This window comes from Citrus clementina, unplaced genomic scaffold (assembly GCF_000493195.1).
Source record: "Citrus clementina cultivar Clemenules unplaced genomic scaffold, Citrus_clementina_v1.0 scaffold_4, whole genome shotgun sequence".
NCBI lineage: Eukaryota > Viridiplantae > Streptophyta > Magnoliopsida > Sapindales > Rutaceae > Citrus > Citrus x clementina.
Genome location: NW_006262274.1, coordinates 14,974,041 through 14,992,992, shown reverse-complemented (window position 1 = coordinate 14,992,992; position 18,952 = coordinate 14,974,041). Strand labels below are relative to the sequence as shown.

General features: G+C 34.0%; 2 protein-coding genes across 2 annotated transcripts; one reads left to right on the top strand and one right to left on the bottom strand.

Moving 5' to 3' along the window:
- Positions 1 to 2,319: 2,319 nt before the first annotated feature.
- Positions 2,320 to 3,848, bottom strand: LOC18043436 (U6 snRNA phosphodiesterase). The gene is made up of 6 exons (XM_024186026.1): positions 3,664 to 3,848; positions 3,484 to 3,579; positions 3,132 to 3,381; positions 2,948 to 3,044; positions 2,714 to 2,779; positions 2,320 to 2,608 (listed from the first exon to the last, which is right to left on the bottom strand). Exons 1-6 carry the CDS (start codon positions 3,827 to 3,829, stop codon positions 2,411 to 2,413), a joined length of 873 nt encoding a protein of 290 aa, XP_024041794.1. The 5' UTR covers positions 3,830 to 3,848; the 3' UTR covers positions 2,320 to 2,410.
- A 694-nt stretch (positions 3,849 to 4,542) lies between these two features.
- On the top strand, positions 4,543 to 18,365 carry LOC18043435 (ATP-dependent DNA helicase SRS2-like protein At4g25120). The gene is made up of 29 exons (XM_006436999.2): positions 4,543 to 4,763; positions 5,085 to 5,745; positions 5,839 to 5,880; positions 6,108 to 6,271; positions 7,374 to 7,572; positions 8,317 to 8,373; positions 8,461 to 8,566; positions 8,653 to 8,786; positions 8,935 to 9,009; positions 9,162 to 9,287; positions 9,375 to 9,506; positions 9,587 to 9,670; positions 10,061 to 10,174; positions 10,305 to 10,405; positions 11,298 to 11,364; positions 11,678 to 11,728; positions 12,055 to 12,132; positions 12,737 to 12,946; positions 13,064 to 13,102; positions 14,089 to 14,160; positions 14,263 to 14,349; positions 14,425 to 14,481; positions 15,241 to 15,437; positions 15,542 to 15,635; positions 16,413 to 16,463; positions 17,205 to 17,267; positions 17,353 to 17,412; positions 17,933 to 17,995; positions 18,110 to 18,365. The coding sequence occupies exons 1-29, from the start codon at positions 4,603 to 4,605 to the stop codon at positions 18,197 to 18,199; spliced, it is 3,435 nt and encodes a 1,144-aa protein (XP_006437062.1). The 5' UTR covers positions 4,543 to 4,602; the 3' UTR covers positions 18,200 to 18,365.
- The last annotated feature ends 587 nt before the right edge of the window (positions 18,366 to 18,952 follow it).

Below are 18,952 nucleotides of genomic sequence, written 5' to 3'. Positions count from 1 at the left end.
TGAAAAACCTCAATAGCTTTTAATATTCTTTCGAAGATTAAGGTTATTACTTTATCTAGGTTTATCCATATTAATTTTAATTCAATAATCACGTTAGATCTTATTTATTAGAGAGACAACACCAATTAAATGCTATAAATATAATGACAATTTTTTAATATGTGATGAAAAAAAAAGTAAAAGGCAATAGCTAATAAGTCAATGAGCGTTAATTTTTGAGGAAAATGATATTTATCCCCGTATGACAAACGCGAAGTCTTGAATTGTCAAAAAAAATCTCTCTTTTTTTCAATTAATTTTTTTTTTTTTTTGGTCAGGGCCTAAATAGGAGCTCATTCGGCGAGTGCGTCAATGCTCAAAATTTTATCAGTCATTGTTAATTTGTTACTTCTAAAATATCTTTCAGATGTCAAGTCACTGTGATACTAACTTTTCATTCCAATTTTGCAACAAATCCATGCAGTACACATCTTTTAACAACCTTTTTTTTTCATGATTGCAATCGTGTGAAGGAAAATTCCTTATCTACAAATGAAAAATAACATGTGCATCAATTGTCGGGTTTGGGGCCTTTCAGTAATTTTGCACCAAAAGTAACGGTAAACGCTCACGGTCATGGGCGTTAAGGGGAGTTAGATGGTTGACGGTTGGATTGTGGGGTACTGTCAACGGCGTCGTTTAATGGGGGCCCCCCCGTGTGATTAAAATAATTGAATACGAAAACGCTTTTCGCGTGTGCTAGTTGAAAAATGCAGTGAAAACGACGTCAAAGATCGTGATTTATTTCTGTCCAACCACGTGTGTGTTGGTTAATTTTTGATATCCATTATCGTACAATTGGATTAACGTTGTTATTAATTAATTACTCCACTAATTTTTTGTTGTTGAAAGAATTACTCCGCTAAATTAGCAAGACGAATTAAATGAAAACACTAGTACCGAAGTTGTAACTGAGTTACTGGCCATTCAGCCAAGTGGTGAGTTGTAACCCACGCATAGTTCGCCAATGGGCTCTTGGCCCATTTGACAACACCCGGGCACTCAGGTTAGAGTGCATGGATTGTCCAAATGATTAGGACTCGACTTCTTTCTAAATTAAATTTAGTGGACGTAGTAACTGGACCATATTTGAATCGGTAGAGTTTTGATTATAATATATTAATATGTAGTAAAAATAATAATAATAAAAACACGCTCAATTTAAGACTTCACGAATCGAATAGAGTAAATTTTCAAACTAATTTCAACAGATTTTTAAATTATATTACAATGCATATTTATTTAAAGTCCCAATAGATGTAATATTATAATATATATGCAGATTATACTTAGTTAAAATAAAGTCGAGAAAGAGTTAGTTGTGGTGTTGTGTGGATATCATTTATCTTTTTGTTTTTAAGCAATTGCAAGATCAGCCGATAAGGTGATTTAAAAAAAGGGATAATGCTTGATGGCGCGATTTGGGGTTTTTTTTTTATTATTAATATTGTTAACCAAAGTTTTAAAACTTTATTGTATTTAGTTGAACTAAATAAATATGTTCATTAAATTAAAAATTGTACTTAAAAGCACCTTTTCTATATGTCATGCCGCATTACTGAATTTAATTTCTTACTCTTTTACCACTTTCATGCAAAATACAATGCATGACGCCTAATAATGCTTATTTATTAATGAAAGCGTATGCCTTCAAATATAATTTAGAGCACCACCGGTTTTTTTTTTTTTTTTGGAGAGAGGGGGGGGGGGGGTGTTTTATATGTGATTTTTTCTAAATGTCGTGAGACAGCGATGGCTCTTGTTGCATCATATTCATAGTGGCATCAAATATATCAGCTATCAATATCATGCAGTTAAAGAATAGAGCGGGTCCACATTATGCTGTAGCTGAGTTGCTACCTGTGGACATAATAAATTTTGACAGCGATAAGCACCTGTTGGATAACTACTTGGCCGTGCCTGTTTTACAGACAGTGACACGATTCTCCTTCACATCACACAAAATGATAAAAATATGGGAGGATTCCAATATATATATTTTGAAACAAAGGCATGTTGGGCCTAAAAACCCAACAATATATAGGGTCATTATACAGAACACACTTTTTATAAAAAAAAAAAATACACAGGACACACTTGCTCTGAATATTTTGGGACAGAATAATATGCTCTCAACTTTCTTACAACAACTTATCAGTGTTCTGTTTAAATATGATGATGATCAATCACTGTTCTTTCCCTCACAACTTCCAAACTGCATCATAAATATCAAAATCTATGGCCGGGTGAAAATCTTAAGCAGTTGACTGATTCTAGTAGTTAAGAGTTAAGACCAGCAGATTCTACCTTACAATTACTGTACAATGAATGCAACATAGTTCTTTTAATTTAACACAAGTATTTAATTTTGTCATTCGCCTGAAAGCTTACATATTTTATATGTTTTTTTACCAATCTTGCAATGGATGCCTCCAAATTTGCAAGAAAAAAAGTGCTTGAGTAATGAACTTTCAACGCTTAATCTCTTCATTTCTTCGACAACAACTCTCTTCAGAGAACTGCTCACATCTCCCAATAGCCAAGCCAATGATATATGAGGGTGTGGATCCTGTATCAATATTTGTTACAGCATAAATGAGGCAGAACATATAGTAGATGTTCAAGAAAGTAACAAAAATAGTTTGCAAAAGACTGACGGTGCTAACAACGGAACCTTATAAAATTCAGGGAGATTATGAAGCCGGTAAACCTCATTAACCACTTGAATCTGCTTAGTTATCTGAAAAGATGTCAAACAAAGCCAACATTTAAAATCATTTGATAACATGAAAGATGAACCAATGATCCTACCAATACTAGTAATTGCTAGCATCCATGGTTTACAAACATCCATGGTATACAAAGATAATAAAAAGGGTAATATACATAAGAGATGAATAAAGCATACCTCAAGTAGTCCTCCAGTAATAACTTCTAAGGAAAGAAACGTGCGCGTGCGATCATCATTAACAAAAACCTCCCACTTACTAAAATCAATCCAATATCTACTCAGCACAAAAAAAAAAAGTATTAGAAACCTCATCATAATAAATAATGTATCAAAATGACTAGAGAATAGACGATAATCACACCGCCGCTGAGACTGAAGCCTCTGGCGAAGCATTGCCACAATGGAGTCAATTTGGTGCACGCGAATAGGGACGGTTCTGCCCAAACTAATGTGAAATTCCCTTCCAAATGCAACTTGCTCCAACTCCGAATCGTCTTTGCGGAGACTGGTAAATGGAACATCGACATCAACAACGTAAATACCGGGCAAAATAGACGAGACCCTCTTCAAGAACTGAGCCAGCTCTTTCTTTGGCGCCAATGGTATAAGAACTACAGATACAATGCCGTTATTAGTCCAAAAATAAATAAATAAATAAATAAATAAATAAAGCATTTTTAGATGAGATGATCACAAAAGAGAAGTAGATTCACCTGGGATATATACGTGTAAAGCATAATTGCCTTCAACGTGGGGAAAGTTCCTGACTCTACTAGGCTGACCGGTGGGAAGATGATGATCTATCGAACCTTTCGTTGGCAAAACAGCAAACAGCTGGTGAGCATAAATAAGAATCGAAAGACTACCGTTAATTAAGGAGATGTTGTATTTACCGAGGGAATTGGGAGGGTTAACGAGAGAGAGAGGAGGCGGGGGCAAAGGTAAATTGGTCGTCTCCGGTTGCGAGCTAGAAGAGTTGATGCCGCTGTTGCTTGGGTTGCCGCGTTCTGTGTCCGAGTCTGAAGACGAGTCCCCGTACGAAGCTAACAAGGCTTCCATTTTATTTTTATTCTCGTGCGCGCGCCACACTAGCGATTTAAGTCTTAAGAGAGAGGAAAATAGGCAATTTATTTATCTAATTATTTTTACTTTTACAAGTCCACAACTAATGGGCCGGCAGTGGGACTATCAGGACTTGCAATTTTTTTAAAAAAATTCTTTTTCTGTCAAAATCTACTTTAATTCTCAAAATACTTTTCTTTTAGTTTCAATTTCTTTCTGACCTGAAAAGAAAAAAATTCAGATTCTTTCAAATAACTCTAATTACAAATTTTTTTACAAATTTTTAAATTATTAAATCATATATATTTGACAAAAAAATCATACATACATATGTGTGTGTGAATTAAGTAATTAAAAGTAAACTCAAATAGATATCATGTAATTTTTTTAATTAAAAAAAGAAAAAAGTTTAGAATGCAAAAGTGTTTGTGAGAAAATAAAAAATGTAAAACACTTAAATGCAATTGTATGGATGTAAAGAGTTAGAGAGAGAAATATGGTGATATTATTAGATTTATTTTGTCTTTTAATACGATTTTTAATGCAATTGTAAAAAGAAAAGGGTTTTATAAGGATTTCAGAAGGGTGCCAATAGTTCAAGTCTTCCAAAAAACCCAACCATTATAGGCCCATGCCCAAAGCCCCATAATTTGAATTACAAATAGGAGGGAACCCACGCCTAATTTCCTTCTTTTTACCAACGTCAGGGTTTCCTTCCTCAGGAAGCTGACTCATCTCTCTGCTTCAAACTTCGCTCCAGAAAAAAAACAATGTTAAAGGAAAATGTTAATGTAACGACTCATCTTCCAGTCGATCAAATCAATGAGTCTCACAGGTCTCGGGTTTCTCAGAATTTCAGAGCGGCAAAGCCATTTCTTGACCGTAAACGGCAGCGCCAGGCCGTTGATTTTGACCGTCAATTTCCTAATAAGTGAGTGCAGTTCAAGATTCATTTTCTCTTTATTTTAATTCGAAGATAATTGATTTGAGTTATAATTTTTATGTGACTTGTTTATTTCATTTTTGCGAGAAATTAAAATTAGCTGACACTCAAGAGTAGAAAGATTTGTTTCATTTTTTGCTGAATTGATTAAAGCCCTAATAACTGAATTAAATTTAGCATTAATCTCTCTCCGTGAAATTGCTTAGAAAATCAAAATTGAACATTATAATTGTAATCTGTCACAACTGAAAACTCATAATCAAACATCAATATATGTAAGCTTAATAATACGATTGATTTTAATTTCAGGAGTAGGGATTCAAATTCAATTCCAATTGAATCCCCGGATTCAATTACTAGTGTCAAAAGGGTTCCTCTTGCAGAGATACCTGTTAGCACACCATCTCTGCAAACTATAAATGGTGTCAAGTCAGTGGTTGGTGAATTTAGCGGCATTTCATGTGTGCTCAATGATTTGTCAAATGAAAGGACAAATGGTGTTCCTTTGGATATATCGGATCCTTTTATAACTCCAATAAAACAACCGGAGTTTTTTAACATGAGTGAATCTTTCTCAATGCCTAGCCTTTTAGATGATGATTTTGATGATTCAATTTTGCAAGAGATTGATGCTATATGCGAGAAATCTGCTGCTAAAGATGTAAGGAAAGCTCAAAATAGTGGCATTTATGAGGAAACTCATCAGAATGATAATAGCTGTACTCATCTTAACGCCAGTTTAGAGTCTGTCACCACCAATGAGAACATAAGAATGGATATCTCAATGGACCTGGCTGGTGATATGAAGTCTAGCATGGAGAAGACAGATACCATTCAGACCATAAAGACAGGGAATATGCCTGATGAATACTCAAAATACTTGCAATCCTTAAATGATCAGCAGCTTGAAGCAGCTTGTGGTGATATGTCAACCCCTTTACTGATTGTTGCAGGTCCAGGAAGTGGGAAGGTCTCTTGTGCTCTCAGTCTCTCTTTCACATTAATGCTTTTCCTGAAATATTCCATCTATGGTTAAATCCAAAATTTCTTCTTTTGATGTTAGACTTCGACAATGGTTGGGCGTGTTTTGTTTTTGCTTAATGAGGTATTACCAAAACTTTGCTGTCAATGATCTCTTCATTTTTCACTTGCTATTTTTCTAGTTAATTATATATAGAGACCTCTGCATCACTCGCGTGTTCTCCTAGTGATTGCATGAATACCTCATATCCTGTCATATGTAGAAAAGCTCACAAGTTTTTCCCATCTTCATTTTGGAAGTGCCATTTGATACTTTTTAACAGTTCTTTCTTTAACCCAAAATCTGGTTAGGGTATAAGTCCGTCAAACATTCTGGCTATGACTTTTACTACAGCAGCAGCTTCTGAGATGAGAGACCGCATTGGATCAATAGTTGGGAAGGCAACTGCCAAAGAGCTTACAATCAGCACATTCCATTCATTTTCTTTGCAACTCTGTCGTTCACATGCCGAAAAGTAAGCACATTCTGCAGTCATTTAATCTTTATTTTGTCTACTAACATGGTTAGTGTTTGCTTTGGGTTCTGTTTCGCTCTGAGATTATGGAAGACTTTTAAGTATACATGGTCTTAGAGAGTATGCTGAAAGAACATATTAACATCATCAATTTTTCCGGTAATGAAAACTTTACTGTCAGTTACACCTGCCAAGCAACTATAAACCAATTACCAGTTTTGATTAAAAGACTTTGTGGAACTCCAAATCTTATGCATATTATAGACTGTTTATGATCAAGGTTGTCCTTGCATAAAGTTTTATGTATGTATGCTGGTTTGAATTTCAAGAATGTTGCATGTTGAATTTTGGTCTTTTTTCTTTATCAGGTTCTAATTTAGATGGCCTGGCTTAATACCATGCAAATATGTTGAATGCTAGTATTTTATTTAGATCAAGCCTCCTATACCCGTCTTGATGTGGTTTGAAATCATTTGGACATAATTATGTTAACTGATAAGGTTTAGGGCATAACTCTATAACACAATGTAATCCTGGAAGTAGAAAAGAAAGTTTTGGCCACTGTTCTGAGTACCATGAGAGACTAATATGGGTAATCTTTTATGCCTTTTATTAGACAGTGAAATGTCAAGGAGATTATTAGTTCATTTGTAGGTTTTATAATTTCACATCACTTAAGTTTGTATTATTCTAAATCTGGGTATTGGTGATTGAGCTTGACTGATGGACAGGCTTAAGCCTATATCGTTTTATTGTATTTTTAATCTTTTACCAGCAATCATCATCTATAGTATTCTTGCTTTACAATAATGCTTACTTTCCATGATGGTGGTATATTTATTTACAATGAAGCCTTAGATTAACGGCTATTAGTTATTCTACACTACATAGATCTGTTAGACACTTAGATCCCCCTCTCTTAATCGTGGTGGCTTCAATTTATAGTTCTACTAGTTCCCTTCTACAATCATCATAGATTTTTTGTTTGGTACTGCTTATCTCCTTCTTTCTATTTCAACGCTGATAGCCAATTTTTTCTTCTGTCATCTCTTTGTTTACTTAATTATTTAACTCTTGTATCTTATGGCTACTTATGATATAGGTTAGAACGAACATCAGAGTTCTTAATATATGGACATGGGCAACAAAGGAGAGCAATTATTGAGGCAGTGCGGTTATTGGAAAATGAAAAAAGTAAACAGAATGACAATGCTTGCAAACCTGTTGATGATTCTAATCGTATGAGGTGTCTGGAATATTTGAAGGACAAGTCCAAGAAATGGCAGAAGTTTGTGACTCAGGTTAGTAATTTGTTACCCATGTGGATAATTGTAAGCAGCAAATAGAAGACTTACGATTGAAGTAATATTTCTCCCCAGTGAATTATATATGTCCTGGGAAACTAATACACATATTTAGCCAGGATAAATTACCAAGATGAGGCTACATGTAGGTTCTTCATAGAGATTAGAACAAGGAATATCTTCTATACCATAGACGCTTGAGTCAAGTTGAATAAGTCCTAGTTGTAAAGAGAATTAGTACTGATATGCTGACAACAGATGGTCATTTTGGCTACATGAGGGCCAGTCTTTTCATGATGAATGCTATGCTTTTCTTTTCCATGTCCTCTTTTAAGCTTTGTAAGTACAACAAATTTGAGAGAGAGGGTATGGATGTGGTCTATCGGGAAAATGGGTGAAACATTCCATCATGCAAGCCAGAAATAGATTCACATGATAACTTTGTTATAAGCCTGGCATACTCAACTATATACTCTGATAAGTATTGGTAGTTATTGGCTTACAGCTTTTGACAAGATTGATTGACTATCACAAGTATAAATTATAAGATAATGATGCCTAATAGTTATGGCAGATATCCAATTGATTTTGATAAGATATTTATACTTGTGATAGTGATTCTACCTTTTTAAAATTAAAAAAAATGTGAATTTATTATTGTTATTACTTTTTCTGATTAAACTTATTGGTTTGAGTTACGACTGTATGTGGAATTGTCTCTCTGATGTTACTCTATTTCAGGCTAAAGCTTCTGGAAAGACTCCTGCAGAGTTCCGTAAAATTGGTGATGAGATCGGAGTAAGCTTTGATAACTTGCTAGTTTTCATATCTTTTCTGGTATTGTCGCTTGTAATCATGAAATTCTGAACTTTGGATCTAAAGCAGGCTGCAATTCTTGAAAACTACAATGGCATATTAAGGTCTTGTAATGCTCTGGACTACCATGATTTAATCAGCTGTTCTGTGAAACTGCTCAGTACTTTTCCTGAAGGTTCATATCATCTAATTTTGTTGATCCTTTTATAGAGTTTTAAGCATTACTCCATGGTGACAATTGCATGCTCTTCCAATTTGAAGTTTTCCAGGAGTACCAGGATTCATGGAAGGCCATCATAGTAGATGAATTCCAGGACACGAGTGCCATGCAATACAGTCTCCTACGGATTCTCGCATCTCATAACCGCATAACTATTGTTGGTGATGATGATCAGGTATGAGTGTGTGTGTGTGTGTGTGTGTGTATATATATATTTGTGGATTATTTTGAGGGAAGTTGAAGCCTTTCCAAGTGCTCATTTTAACCTCATCAAATTTCTTTCTTAGTTGTACCTAAGTTGAATGCTATATACATTATTGCAGTCCATTTTCAGTTTCAATGGAGCTGACATTTCAGGATTTGATTCTTTTCGTAAAGATTTTCTGAACTACAAAGAGGTCTGGTTCCTCATAACTACTTTATCATTCTCATTTACTTTTGCTTGATTATGGACTATTTGGCATGCTTAAAAATTTGAGTGAAGTTCTTATAAACATGTCTTCCATATCTCAATTTGTAGATTCCTAAATGTTACATATTCATGATTCAGATAAGACTTACTAGAAACTATCGGTCTACACGATGTATCGTTGAGGCTGCATCTTCACTTATACAACATAATGTGAAGAGATGCCAATTAAAGAATGTTCAGACAGATAATTCCCATGGATCTAAGGTATCCTAACATTTTTATGTGCTTTGTACATTTCAAATTTCTTGAGTTGCTAATTTTGTTTCTCCATTACTGGGACTTGAAATACAGATAATCATCAAGGAATGTCACAATGAGGATGCACAATGTGCATTCATTATTGACAAAATCCTGGAACATGCTTCTAATGGTCCAGCTTCAATATGCTCCTATGGTAGTATAGCAATTCTCTACCGCCGACAGGTCAACCTTAATTTCCATATTGTGCATAAGATAAAGAGAGAAACTTCTGCTAAAGAACTATTGCTTCATTTGTACTACAGGTATCAGGGAAGGTCTTCCAAACAGCTTTTCGCGAGAGGAAAATACCATTTAACATTCATGGTGTGGCCTTCTACAGGAAAAAGGTCGGATATACTTCCAAAGTGCTTTTTGTGTCATCCATATTAACTAATTACTTTAAACATGCATTGCTTTTGGATTTTTTTTACTTCCATATTGATTGCCATTAACAAACACAAATTCATATGGTTGTTCCTCCCTATACTCTTTAGTGGAATTAGTTATGACATCACTGGAAAAGCCCGCTCTTTATCATTTCCTCATCTCTTGGCCAACTATTACAAGTTATCTAGACCTGTAACGTAATGTGTTAATTGTTTTTCAACTTCTTTGTGCTCTCTTTTGAGTTATTCTAAATCTTGTATTTTGTTCCTTTATTGCCTACTTTTTGATGTTTGATGCTATTTTCTTCTATTTTACCAAGATGTTTATTTGCTGAAATAGTCTTGTAATAGGTAGTTAGAGCAATCATTGCGATGCTGAGAACAACATTGCCTGGTTGTGATGATGGCCCTTACCGCCGAGTATTCAAGGCTTTCCTTCTTCTCGAGAAAGAAGAAAAGAAGAGGGTAAGTGCTTAACATTATTATTTTTTTATTATTCTTTTAGCAGGAGAGTACTTATTACAATTTACTTAAGAGGCATATACCCATCATAAGGCTCTTGTATTGATGATGACTCTGTTTCTCTTTCTGTCAGGTAATAGATCATATCGATAAAATCTCAACTATCAGAAAATGCAGCTTCATATCTGCTGCTTGTGACATTTTTGGTGCAAAGATTTCTGGTACCTTCAAGAGGTTTTGTTTACCAATTTGTTCTTGTCATGCGTACATGTGATAAATGATTTTGAATAAACCAAAGCAAGTAAAAGTCTAACTGTATATTTTATTTGGAATAAAAGCATGTATTAAGCCTAGTTATGCCAAATGCTCTTATTTGGCATTAGATGTCGATATTGTGATTTTCTTGCAGTACCGACAGCAAATGCTGATTCAATACCATAATTCTAATACTTCATTAGCTATAGCTTTCCTTCTAGCATTCAATAGATTTATCTTTAAATGATGTTTTCTCAACTCAATTATTACACCTATTAGTATATTATCTTTCCAGTACTTCATTAGCTATAGCTTATTCTCCTAGCATTCAGTAGATTAACTTGAAGATGTTTTCTCAACTCAATTATTACACCAATTCATATACTATTTTCTTCAGAAAATCATCATCATTTTTTTAGACCTCAATTGTTCCCTTTTCCTTTTGTCCTTTCGCTCGTCTATTCTTATCCTTTAGATGGGATGAACTTCTGTTGATAAAACGGTTGTACTGAATTGTTGCAAGCAAAATTTCTTTAAGATGGTATTGCATCTGAAGGATTTTGTGGTTTCTTGCTAATGATTTTGCGAGACATTTGAGTTGGTGGTTGTCTCTTAATTGCATTCATAGGGGTGTCTGATGCTATAATGAGAATCAATCTGGTTATATCACCTAAGATTTAAATAGTAAAATTTCATTAGAAACCTGTTTTCCTGAAATCATTGTTAGTAACATTGTAAGAATCCAGTTATTTCATGTGGGGCTAGTGAATCTCTCTCACTCATTAGACACAAACATGAGCTTCTATTGATTCTGTTCTAATGGTGTTCTGTATAGAAAGTTGCTTATCTTTTATCCCTTAATTGATCACAGGAGCCAACTTACCCAAGGACGCAAGGTGTTGTTAACCCTAGAGATGATATCAAAACTTGTTCGTCGGGTAATTACAGACCATGTCTCATTTTTTAGTGAAATATTCCATTCTTTCTTTTATATATCTGTTAATAGAAATGAATCTTCAATGAGAAAAAGTTATTCTGAACCAAATTTTGTGATGACTTATTATCTAATTTTGGTGTAGTTATCTGAATTGAGCTTGCTTGGCCTCATGCAACTAGGCTTGATTTCAGCTAAACTAATTATTATATTAAATACGAAATTAGCTTCTTGTAACTTTTTCCTGTTAAAGTTAACATAGCCAGTTAAGCATCAACTTCCTGGAGAAGTCCATTTCACCCATTAATTCGTTACAGGAACCATCAATTTCGGCTGTCATAACGTCTGTGGCAAACATGGTACCTCAGGTTCGTCTTTCGTCTGCCAAATTTTGAAGAGAACTGTTTTAGTTTAATTTGCATGCGTCTATTTTCCATCTTCTTAGAAGCTATTGTCATGTTTTTGGCTTTAGCAAATAGCTTTCTGTTTCATCAAACATGCTATGTTAATCAGGCTCCTTCCTAGTCAATTTTTCTGGTCAGGTTCAATGTTTTTGTGGCATAGAACTGTTCTTCCCAATGACTAGCTTCACTACTAAATTATTAGAATATATTTTTATCTAGTTGTTCATCAATTTTGTTCTTTGGTATACTTATGTCTTACCTTATATGCTTATATGTTTTTCACTTTTTAGAAATACCTTCTTGAGCAAAGGGCAGTTGTTGATTTTGATGGAGGGAAATTGCTAAATGAAGACAATGACCTCAGATCTGTAAGTTCAGTTCTTTCAATTTGATGCAAATTTAGGCTACAACTGCATGAAAACTTATCACCTAATTGTCATCCATATATGTGAGTAGAATATATCAGTTTTCCTTACACATCCATAATTTTTGTATCTTTATTCCCCTCTCTCTTTTATTTGTCCAACTTTGCTCTATTTTGATTAGTCAATATTTTGGGTTATCCAAAACCGCTGATTTTACTAAATTGTTCGGATGTGCTGCTTTCATTTTAGTAGCAGCAGATCAATGGAATTTAGTTGTTTTTGTCGCATTGCTCGGTCCAGAGTTCTCATTCTCCTTTTGATTCACCTTTAGCTTGTTTAAGGAGTCATAAATCCATGTTCTTTTTTGTATATGGATCTTGTCCCTATCCCAGGTTAGTGTCCTCCATCTAACTGTTGTATGAAAGTTCATCAAGAGAGCTCAACAAACAACTTAATGAATTAATGATTCTTGTGCCAATATTGTTTCGAGAGACAACTGTTGTCATAAGAGGCTTCAAGACTAACAATTTATGTACCATATAATTTGACTAATAGAATGAAATAGAGAGTTTGATATGTGCATTAATTTGGCTATTCCACATTGCAGGTTCTCCAATACCTGTTAGCCGACGTCACTGATTTTTTATCTACAAAATTTACGGCAGCAAAAGAGGAGGGAAATGTGGATCAAGATAAAAAAGGCTATATTAATGTACTCAAAGCTTTTATTGACTACATATCAGAGCGAGAGACAGAAAATTTTCGTACCCGAAGGCATGATAATGAAAATTCTGTCACATTGACTACCATTCATCAGGTATTTTCCTCTCAAACATCTTGTTTGTTCCCAAGGACTTCCAGGGCACTTACTAGTGTAATCATTAAATGTGTTCAGCTTAGTTTTCATCTTATCTTCTTCATTTTGCTTGTGTAGTCAAAAGGCTTAGAATGGGACATTGTTTTTGTCGCAAAGGTAATTGGCTGAGTTCTTTGCTAGTTTTTATGCATATAATTTCCAAAATGGCTATAATTGTTCTTATTAGTTTTTAATCATTTTTATAGTGTTCAGTAACTCTTTTGACTGTATGTATGCTTTCAGCATTGAGCGAGTGTTGTTATGGAGTATGTTTTCAATAGAACAAAGATTAAGGTTTGTTGTTGAAATGCTCGTGGCAAAATTTCAGTATCAAACTAATAGGGGTTTCTCCATAGAATTCACGTTCAGATTGTGTTATATATGATTCTGTATTGGATTTCAACCTACTGAAGCATTCATCTAACCAGACATGGAATCTGCTATATTTGGGTTTGACACTTTGCACAACATCAGAAAAGTTCAATTTTTTTTGTTATTATAACATTTACAAAGGTTAACTTTATCTAGTGCTAAATGACCTAGCTAATATGCATCAGTAGCTCCACAATAGTCATTAAAACATAATCAAGTAAGAGAAAACAAGTTTCTTTTGGCTTGACTGATGTTTCTTGACAAATAAGGCTTTTGTGATCGCATGGTAGGTAAACCATTTATTTGGTGATATGTCAAATAATAATGTAATACTCTTATCAAGTGTTCTCACAACTATATGGCTGAAACTAGAAGTGATATGATATCTAGTGAATATAAAATCGATAGATTTAATGTCAACCTTGAAATGATACATCAAATTTGAACATAATCCATAATCAGAACCGAAAATACCTATTTAAACCGTTTCATAAGGATATCATTCCATCAGTCTTGATTGTCTTTTTTAAAAAAGCATTAGACAATATGCTTTATCCTAGAGGATTATTGATAGTTTTACTTCTTCAAGTTATAATTTGTGATTTGTTGTTCTTTGGCTTGTGGATTACAGTTTGTGTTTTGATTCTTGCTACTGCTTCTTTGCTTTCAATGGTAGCTCTATCACTTCAGTTTGATAAATTGTTTTCCTGCTTCCTAACAACTGGGTGCAGGCAAATGAAACTGAAATTCCTTTAGTACATGAATTTAATGGTGCTGTCAACGAAAAAGGGACCTCAGTTGAGGTACTCTTTAATCTTTGTGGAAAATTGTTAGTAAGTTTCTCTTTGTAGTATAAATTGCTTGAATGTGGAATTTTCTAATCATTATCATTTTAAGAATTTTAGGAGGAACGGCGTCTACTGTATGTAGCAATGACTCGTGCTCGGAAAAAGCTTTTTATTCTATATGTTATGATGGATGCTAATTGGCAGGTTTGAAGTATGCACAACTTTTGCACCATTTTGTTTATTGTTGTCTCTCTCATATAACACTCTGATTGTGCTCAGCTGCTTCAACCATCACGATTTCTCAAAGAAATTCCGCATCATCTTCGGGAGGTTCAGGTATGTTTGCTGCTTTCAAATTTTGTCGGTAATTATTGTCCAAGTTTTGAGTAGAGTCATGAAAATGAATTATGTTTGGTTTTCGCTGTTGTTGTCCCATTCTACGGCTGTGTCAGATATGGACAAGCTACGTAATACATCTGTTAACTGAAGTATGAATAGAAAATTTATGTAGAAAGATTGAGATATGGATACAGTATGAAATTGTTTATTTAAACTGTTGGAAGTAACTGAAATGTGAATGTATTAGTTTCTCAATAGCATTGCTATCATGGAAATTCATGCTATAGCTGAATTGTGATGTAATCTTTATTTTGCTAGTAAAAGCACCTTCAGTTGTGACAATTCAGAAATTTTCTATTCATACTTCAGTTTTCATTCCAAGTGTGAACATTCTTGCATAATATTATTACATTAACATCAGATACATGTGAAATATTGACAATATGCATATGCTAATTTTCATTAATAAGGTACGAATCAACAATTTTTTATTTTGTATCTTTTCTTCTTACTTCGGACAGAAAATTATTAGATAGCCGGAAATATTTCATTAATGCCAAGATAAAAATGAAATTTATGTGTTATAACATCCACATTGTGCAATACTGTAACACATTGCATGGACTTCATATGTTGAAACTGAAATTTAAGTCTAATTCTTTATCTCCCATTTATCTTTTTATGAGTTTCGTCATCATAATGTCTGGCTTTTTTTCCCGGATGCTGCTTTACTTTGAGGATAATGTTCTTGAGTAGGCTGAACAAAGTGTACAAGACCAGCACGAGAACATTCCAGAAGGAACTGCCCAATTTACAATTAATCTGCCAAGAGAAGAGAACTGTTGTGAAACAGATCTGGTGTCAACTGACTTCCTGAATGTTCAACTTAGCGGGGCTGCAACAGAGTCAATGGAACTACTGGAGGCATGCAATGGAAATAGTTTCTTACGAAGGTTTTCCTTTAAACTGCTATTTGCATAATAATGATATTATTACATATAGTAATTCCCTATTGGGGTGTAACTTTTACTCCTGTTCAATTGTCACCACTATACAGATTCAGTGTGGAGGACAGATCAATCATTTCCCATTTATTCCATCAATGGGCCAAGAAGAAAGCCTTCCAGGAGCCTAAGAGATTGCTTAACAAGGTTATCCTTTCATAAATTCATTTTTTTACCCATATCCTATGGTAGTTCAGATTCGGTCTAAAGCAATTTTATATTGACATGCATATACTATTTAGTTTATAGTCAGGGTTGAATTGTGTGTGGCTCTTGCTGACTTTATGCTCTAGGCCAGACAACTGTATACGAGAATTATCTAGTGCAAATGTATTATGCGGAAGGAGCTAAAAGATAAAAAAGGAACTCTAACGCAGTGTTTTCTTTATTTTTAGCACATTAGCGGTCCTGATTCTTTATCTTTTTGCTCATTGCATATATCCACACTAGATGAGGAATAGAACTAAATATGCCCAATTTTTATTTCATGAAGCTTTAAAATCTAGTATGTCATGCATTGCATGATCTATTATAACAAACTTGTTTCACTAGTGTGTAAAATTTATGTGCATTTCCTACAAAGCTGACCCACATGCAATAATTCTTTGCTATTTTCATAAACTCAAAGTACTGTTTTCTGGATAGTGAGGAGCTTAAATAAAACTTCACTATCGATTAAGCGTATATGTGAGAAAGATTCAGCCCAAGAATCTTCAAGAATAGGCATTTCAGTTACCTGGTTTCCTGTATAGTCATGCAGATAGTTTCTCATATGTTGAATTGATGAAAAGATATTTATAAAAGTGTCCTACTTTTTCTGACAAATGATGAGTAACATTTATATTGGCTACCAGGTGAATCTGTGGAAGTATTAATGCCTGGTTATTTTGACCAGTCTGATGTTTGGACCTTCTTCATTTACAGGTTGATTTTGTAATTGATGAACGTCTAAGAGTGAAGAAGAACAAGCATAAGGTTGTACTATTAGTCCATTTTTTTTTAATTTTTAAATTTTAAAACAACATTTTTTAATGAAGTCCTCCTTTGCTTTAACTGGTACATAATAAATTGTAGCTGTTGGGAAGTACTTTTTTGCTGACAAAACCATTGATCTATGCTCCTTATCGATATGAGAGGATATACCATCAACCTGTAGGCTATTGACATGATATCAACTTATAATTCAAAGACTTATGCTAGAAATAGATCCTGTTGGAAGTTTTCATGTTCAGAGATATTATGTAGATTTTTTTAAGAAGAATGCTGAAATGCAGTTGAAAATTTTTACTATGTTAGACTATGAATCCTCTCTAATTAATCTTTCATTAGTTCATGATTAGAGATACTGGTCCAAAAGACAGTTCATATGCACCTCCATTTTCATCAAATAGATATAAACTTATTAAGAGGAATCCATCGCAACTCTATCAATAATTCTGCTATTACAGCCTTCTATGCCCGTTTCTGGAAAGACGTTAATTGGTCCATTGAATGAAGTCTTATGGAGATGATTAAGAAAGTGTCTTGGATTTTGACTACTAATTATGACTTTCATTTAGTGTTCAACGAGGGAATTATCTATGAAATGTCCGCATAAAAATCTAAATCATCCATTTATCCTTTTGAACTTGTGCTGAAACCTAATTCAATTATATTGACCTGTATTACCCATAATTGTTAAACAATTTCTGAAACGGTTCATGCATGATTTATTAGGATGTTTTGCGTGCTCTGAAGTCTTGTTTGAGCTCCAATGAAGCGTTTCACTATGCAGAATACGTAAGTACATGGAAATGTCAGATTTTGCTCCATATGGAGTTAATATTTACCAAATTTTGCTCAATATGGAGTATCTGTCCTATAGGTTTTGAAATGGGAAAAAATTCCTGCTGATCAACGTGCTCATATGATACGAGAGAAACAGGTTTGCCATTTCAACTTCCAGATACTTCACTGAAAATATATAACCATGTTCACTTTCCTCATTTTTCTTCAGCCATGTTCTCTTGCTTAGTTTAAATTAAGCTTCAACACTTATCAGTGGTCACTGCTCTCTGTGCTAATCCGTTACCCACTGTTAACTTTAGGGCTATTCCGTTCTCTGAGTTTCTTCTGGTCATAGTTCAGGAGAATAAAAATGTCCAAGTTTGAGTGTCCTGAGTCCCTTTAGGGTATTTAGCTCAACGAGAACACAAAAATTCCAGTAAAAATGTGCAAGAGGAATAAATTTTCTGTATTATGCTGTTCTTGTTGCAATATCCGAAGTCTGTTACCCTTCATCTGGATACTACCTCAAATCTGAAGGGTTTGATATGTCAAAATATTCTTCTGATAGAGCATGTAATATTTCATTCAGGTTTCTATATAAAAAGCTCCTCAAACCGACCTTCGTTTTTAAATGCGTTGCAAAAGCTAATGTTTCTGATGTTTTTCTTCTTCTCCAGGAGCATTTTCAGAAATTAAGAATTGAGAATTCAATGGGTTCGTCGGCACCGACTTCTAAACAGGTAGCTAACAGTCTTTTGGTTTTATTGCAATTTTTAATAGCTATTATGTCTCCATACCTAAAAGAAAAAAAAAAATAATAAACCTGGATTCTCCTCACTTTTGTTGAAATGTAGATCGCTTTTCTAAGAAGTTTGGGATGCACTGAAGCCCCTGCATCACGTCTCCATGCTTCTCGTTTGATTGAACAATACAAATCATTATGACTAGAGAGGTTTGTGAACTTGCAGAATGCTGGCCTCAAGGAAAAGAATTGCCAAAAGTTTCATTGTATGTGTTTTCGAAATGTCGATGCTGTAGTACTTTTGCGTATATTTATTATAACTGTGGTGTTTTTCAGCCGCTATTAGGCTATTAGCTCTTCATACTCCATCAGCCATAACCCCCTTTCTTTAATTGGTGCATTTCGTGCTATTAAACGGATTGAGATTTACGCCGAACCCATTTAGGTCTTATTTAGTATTGAGATGATAAAAAAATTTACGTTATAGTTATTTTGAAGAAAAAAAAGAACTACAACTATAAAAAAGAAAATTAATAACACGTAATTAAAGGACTTCTAAATAGTTTTGACAAAAATATTAAAGCTATTATAGATTTTCATCATACAAGTGTGAGATTAATTTATTTTATTTTCCAAACTATAGCAGTAAGCATTTACTAAATATTTTAATATTATAGATTGTGTTTGGGGTAGGTGCGTTGCCATAGTTTAGCAACTCCACCCATACATTTTCAGGAGAATTCTCCTAAAAATGTATGGGCGGAGCAACAGTGCTATGCCAGCGCAACTGCAATGTTTTTAAACTACAATTACAAAACTTAATAGCAAACATGGTATTACTAAACCAATGATGATGGCGTTGATTATTCTAAGGTAACGTTTACATTTTGGATTAAAATGAGAATTCTGAAAAGTGAAAACCTTATTAAGAGTGTTGAGTAAGAATAAGTTGTTT

Bases quoted from the DNA above. Each gene is read 5' to 3' on its own strand.
- LOC18043435 (XM_006436999.2), top strand. From the start codon at position 4,603: ATGTTAAAGGAAAATGTTAATGTAACGACTCATCTTCCAGTCGATCAA. The intron at 11,365-11,677 runs GTAATTACAGAC...AATTCGTTACAG, and splicing joins TATCAAAACTTGTTCGTCGG to GAACCATCAATTTCGGCTGT. The intron at 13,103-14,088 runs GTAATTGGCTGA...AACTGGGTGCAG, and splicing joins ACATTGTTTTTGTCGCAAAG to GCAAATGAAACTGAAATTCC.
- LOC18043436 (XM_024186026.1), bottom strand. From the start codon at position 3,829: ATGGAAGCCTTGTTAGCTTCGTACGGGGACTCGTCTTCAGACTCGGAC. The intron at 3,045-3,131 runs GTGTGATTATCG...TGTGCTGAGTAG, and splicing joins AGGCTTCAGTCTCAGCGGCG to ATATTGGATTGATTTTAGTA. The intron at 2,609-2,713 runs GTTCCGTTGTTA...ATATTGATACAG, and splicing joins ATCTCCCTGAATTTTATAAG to GATCCACACCCTCATATATC.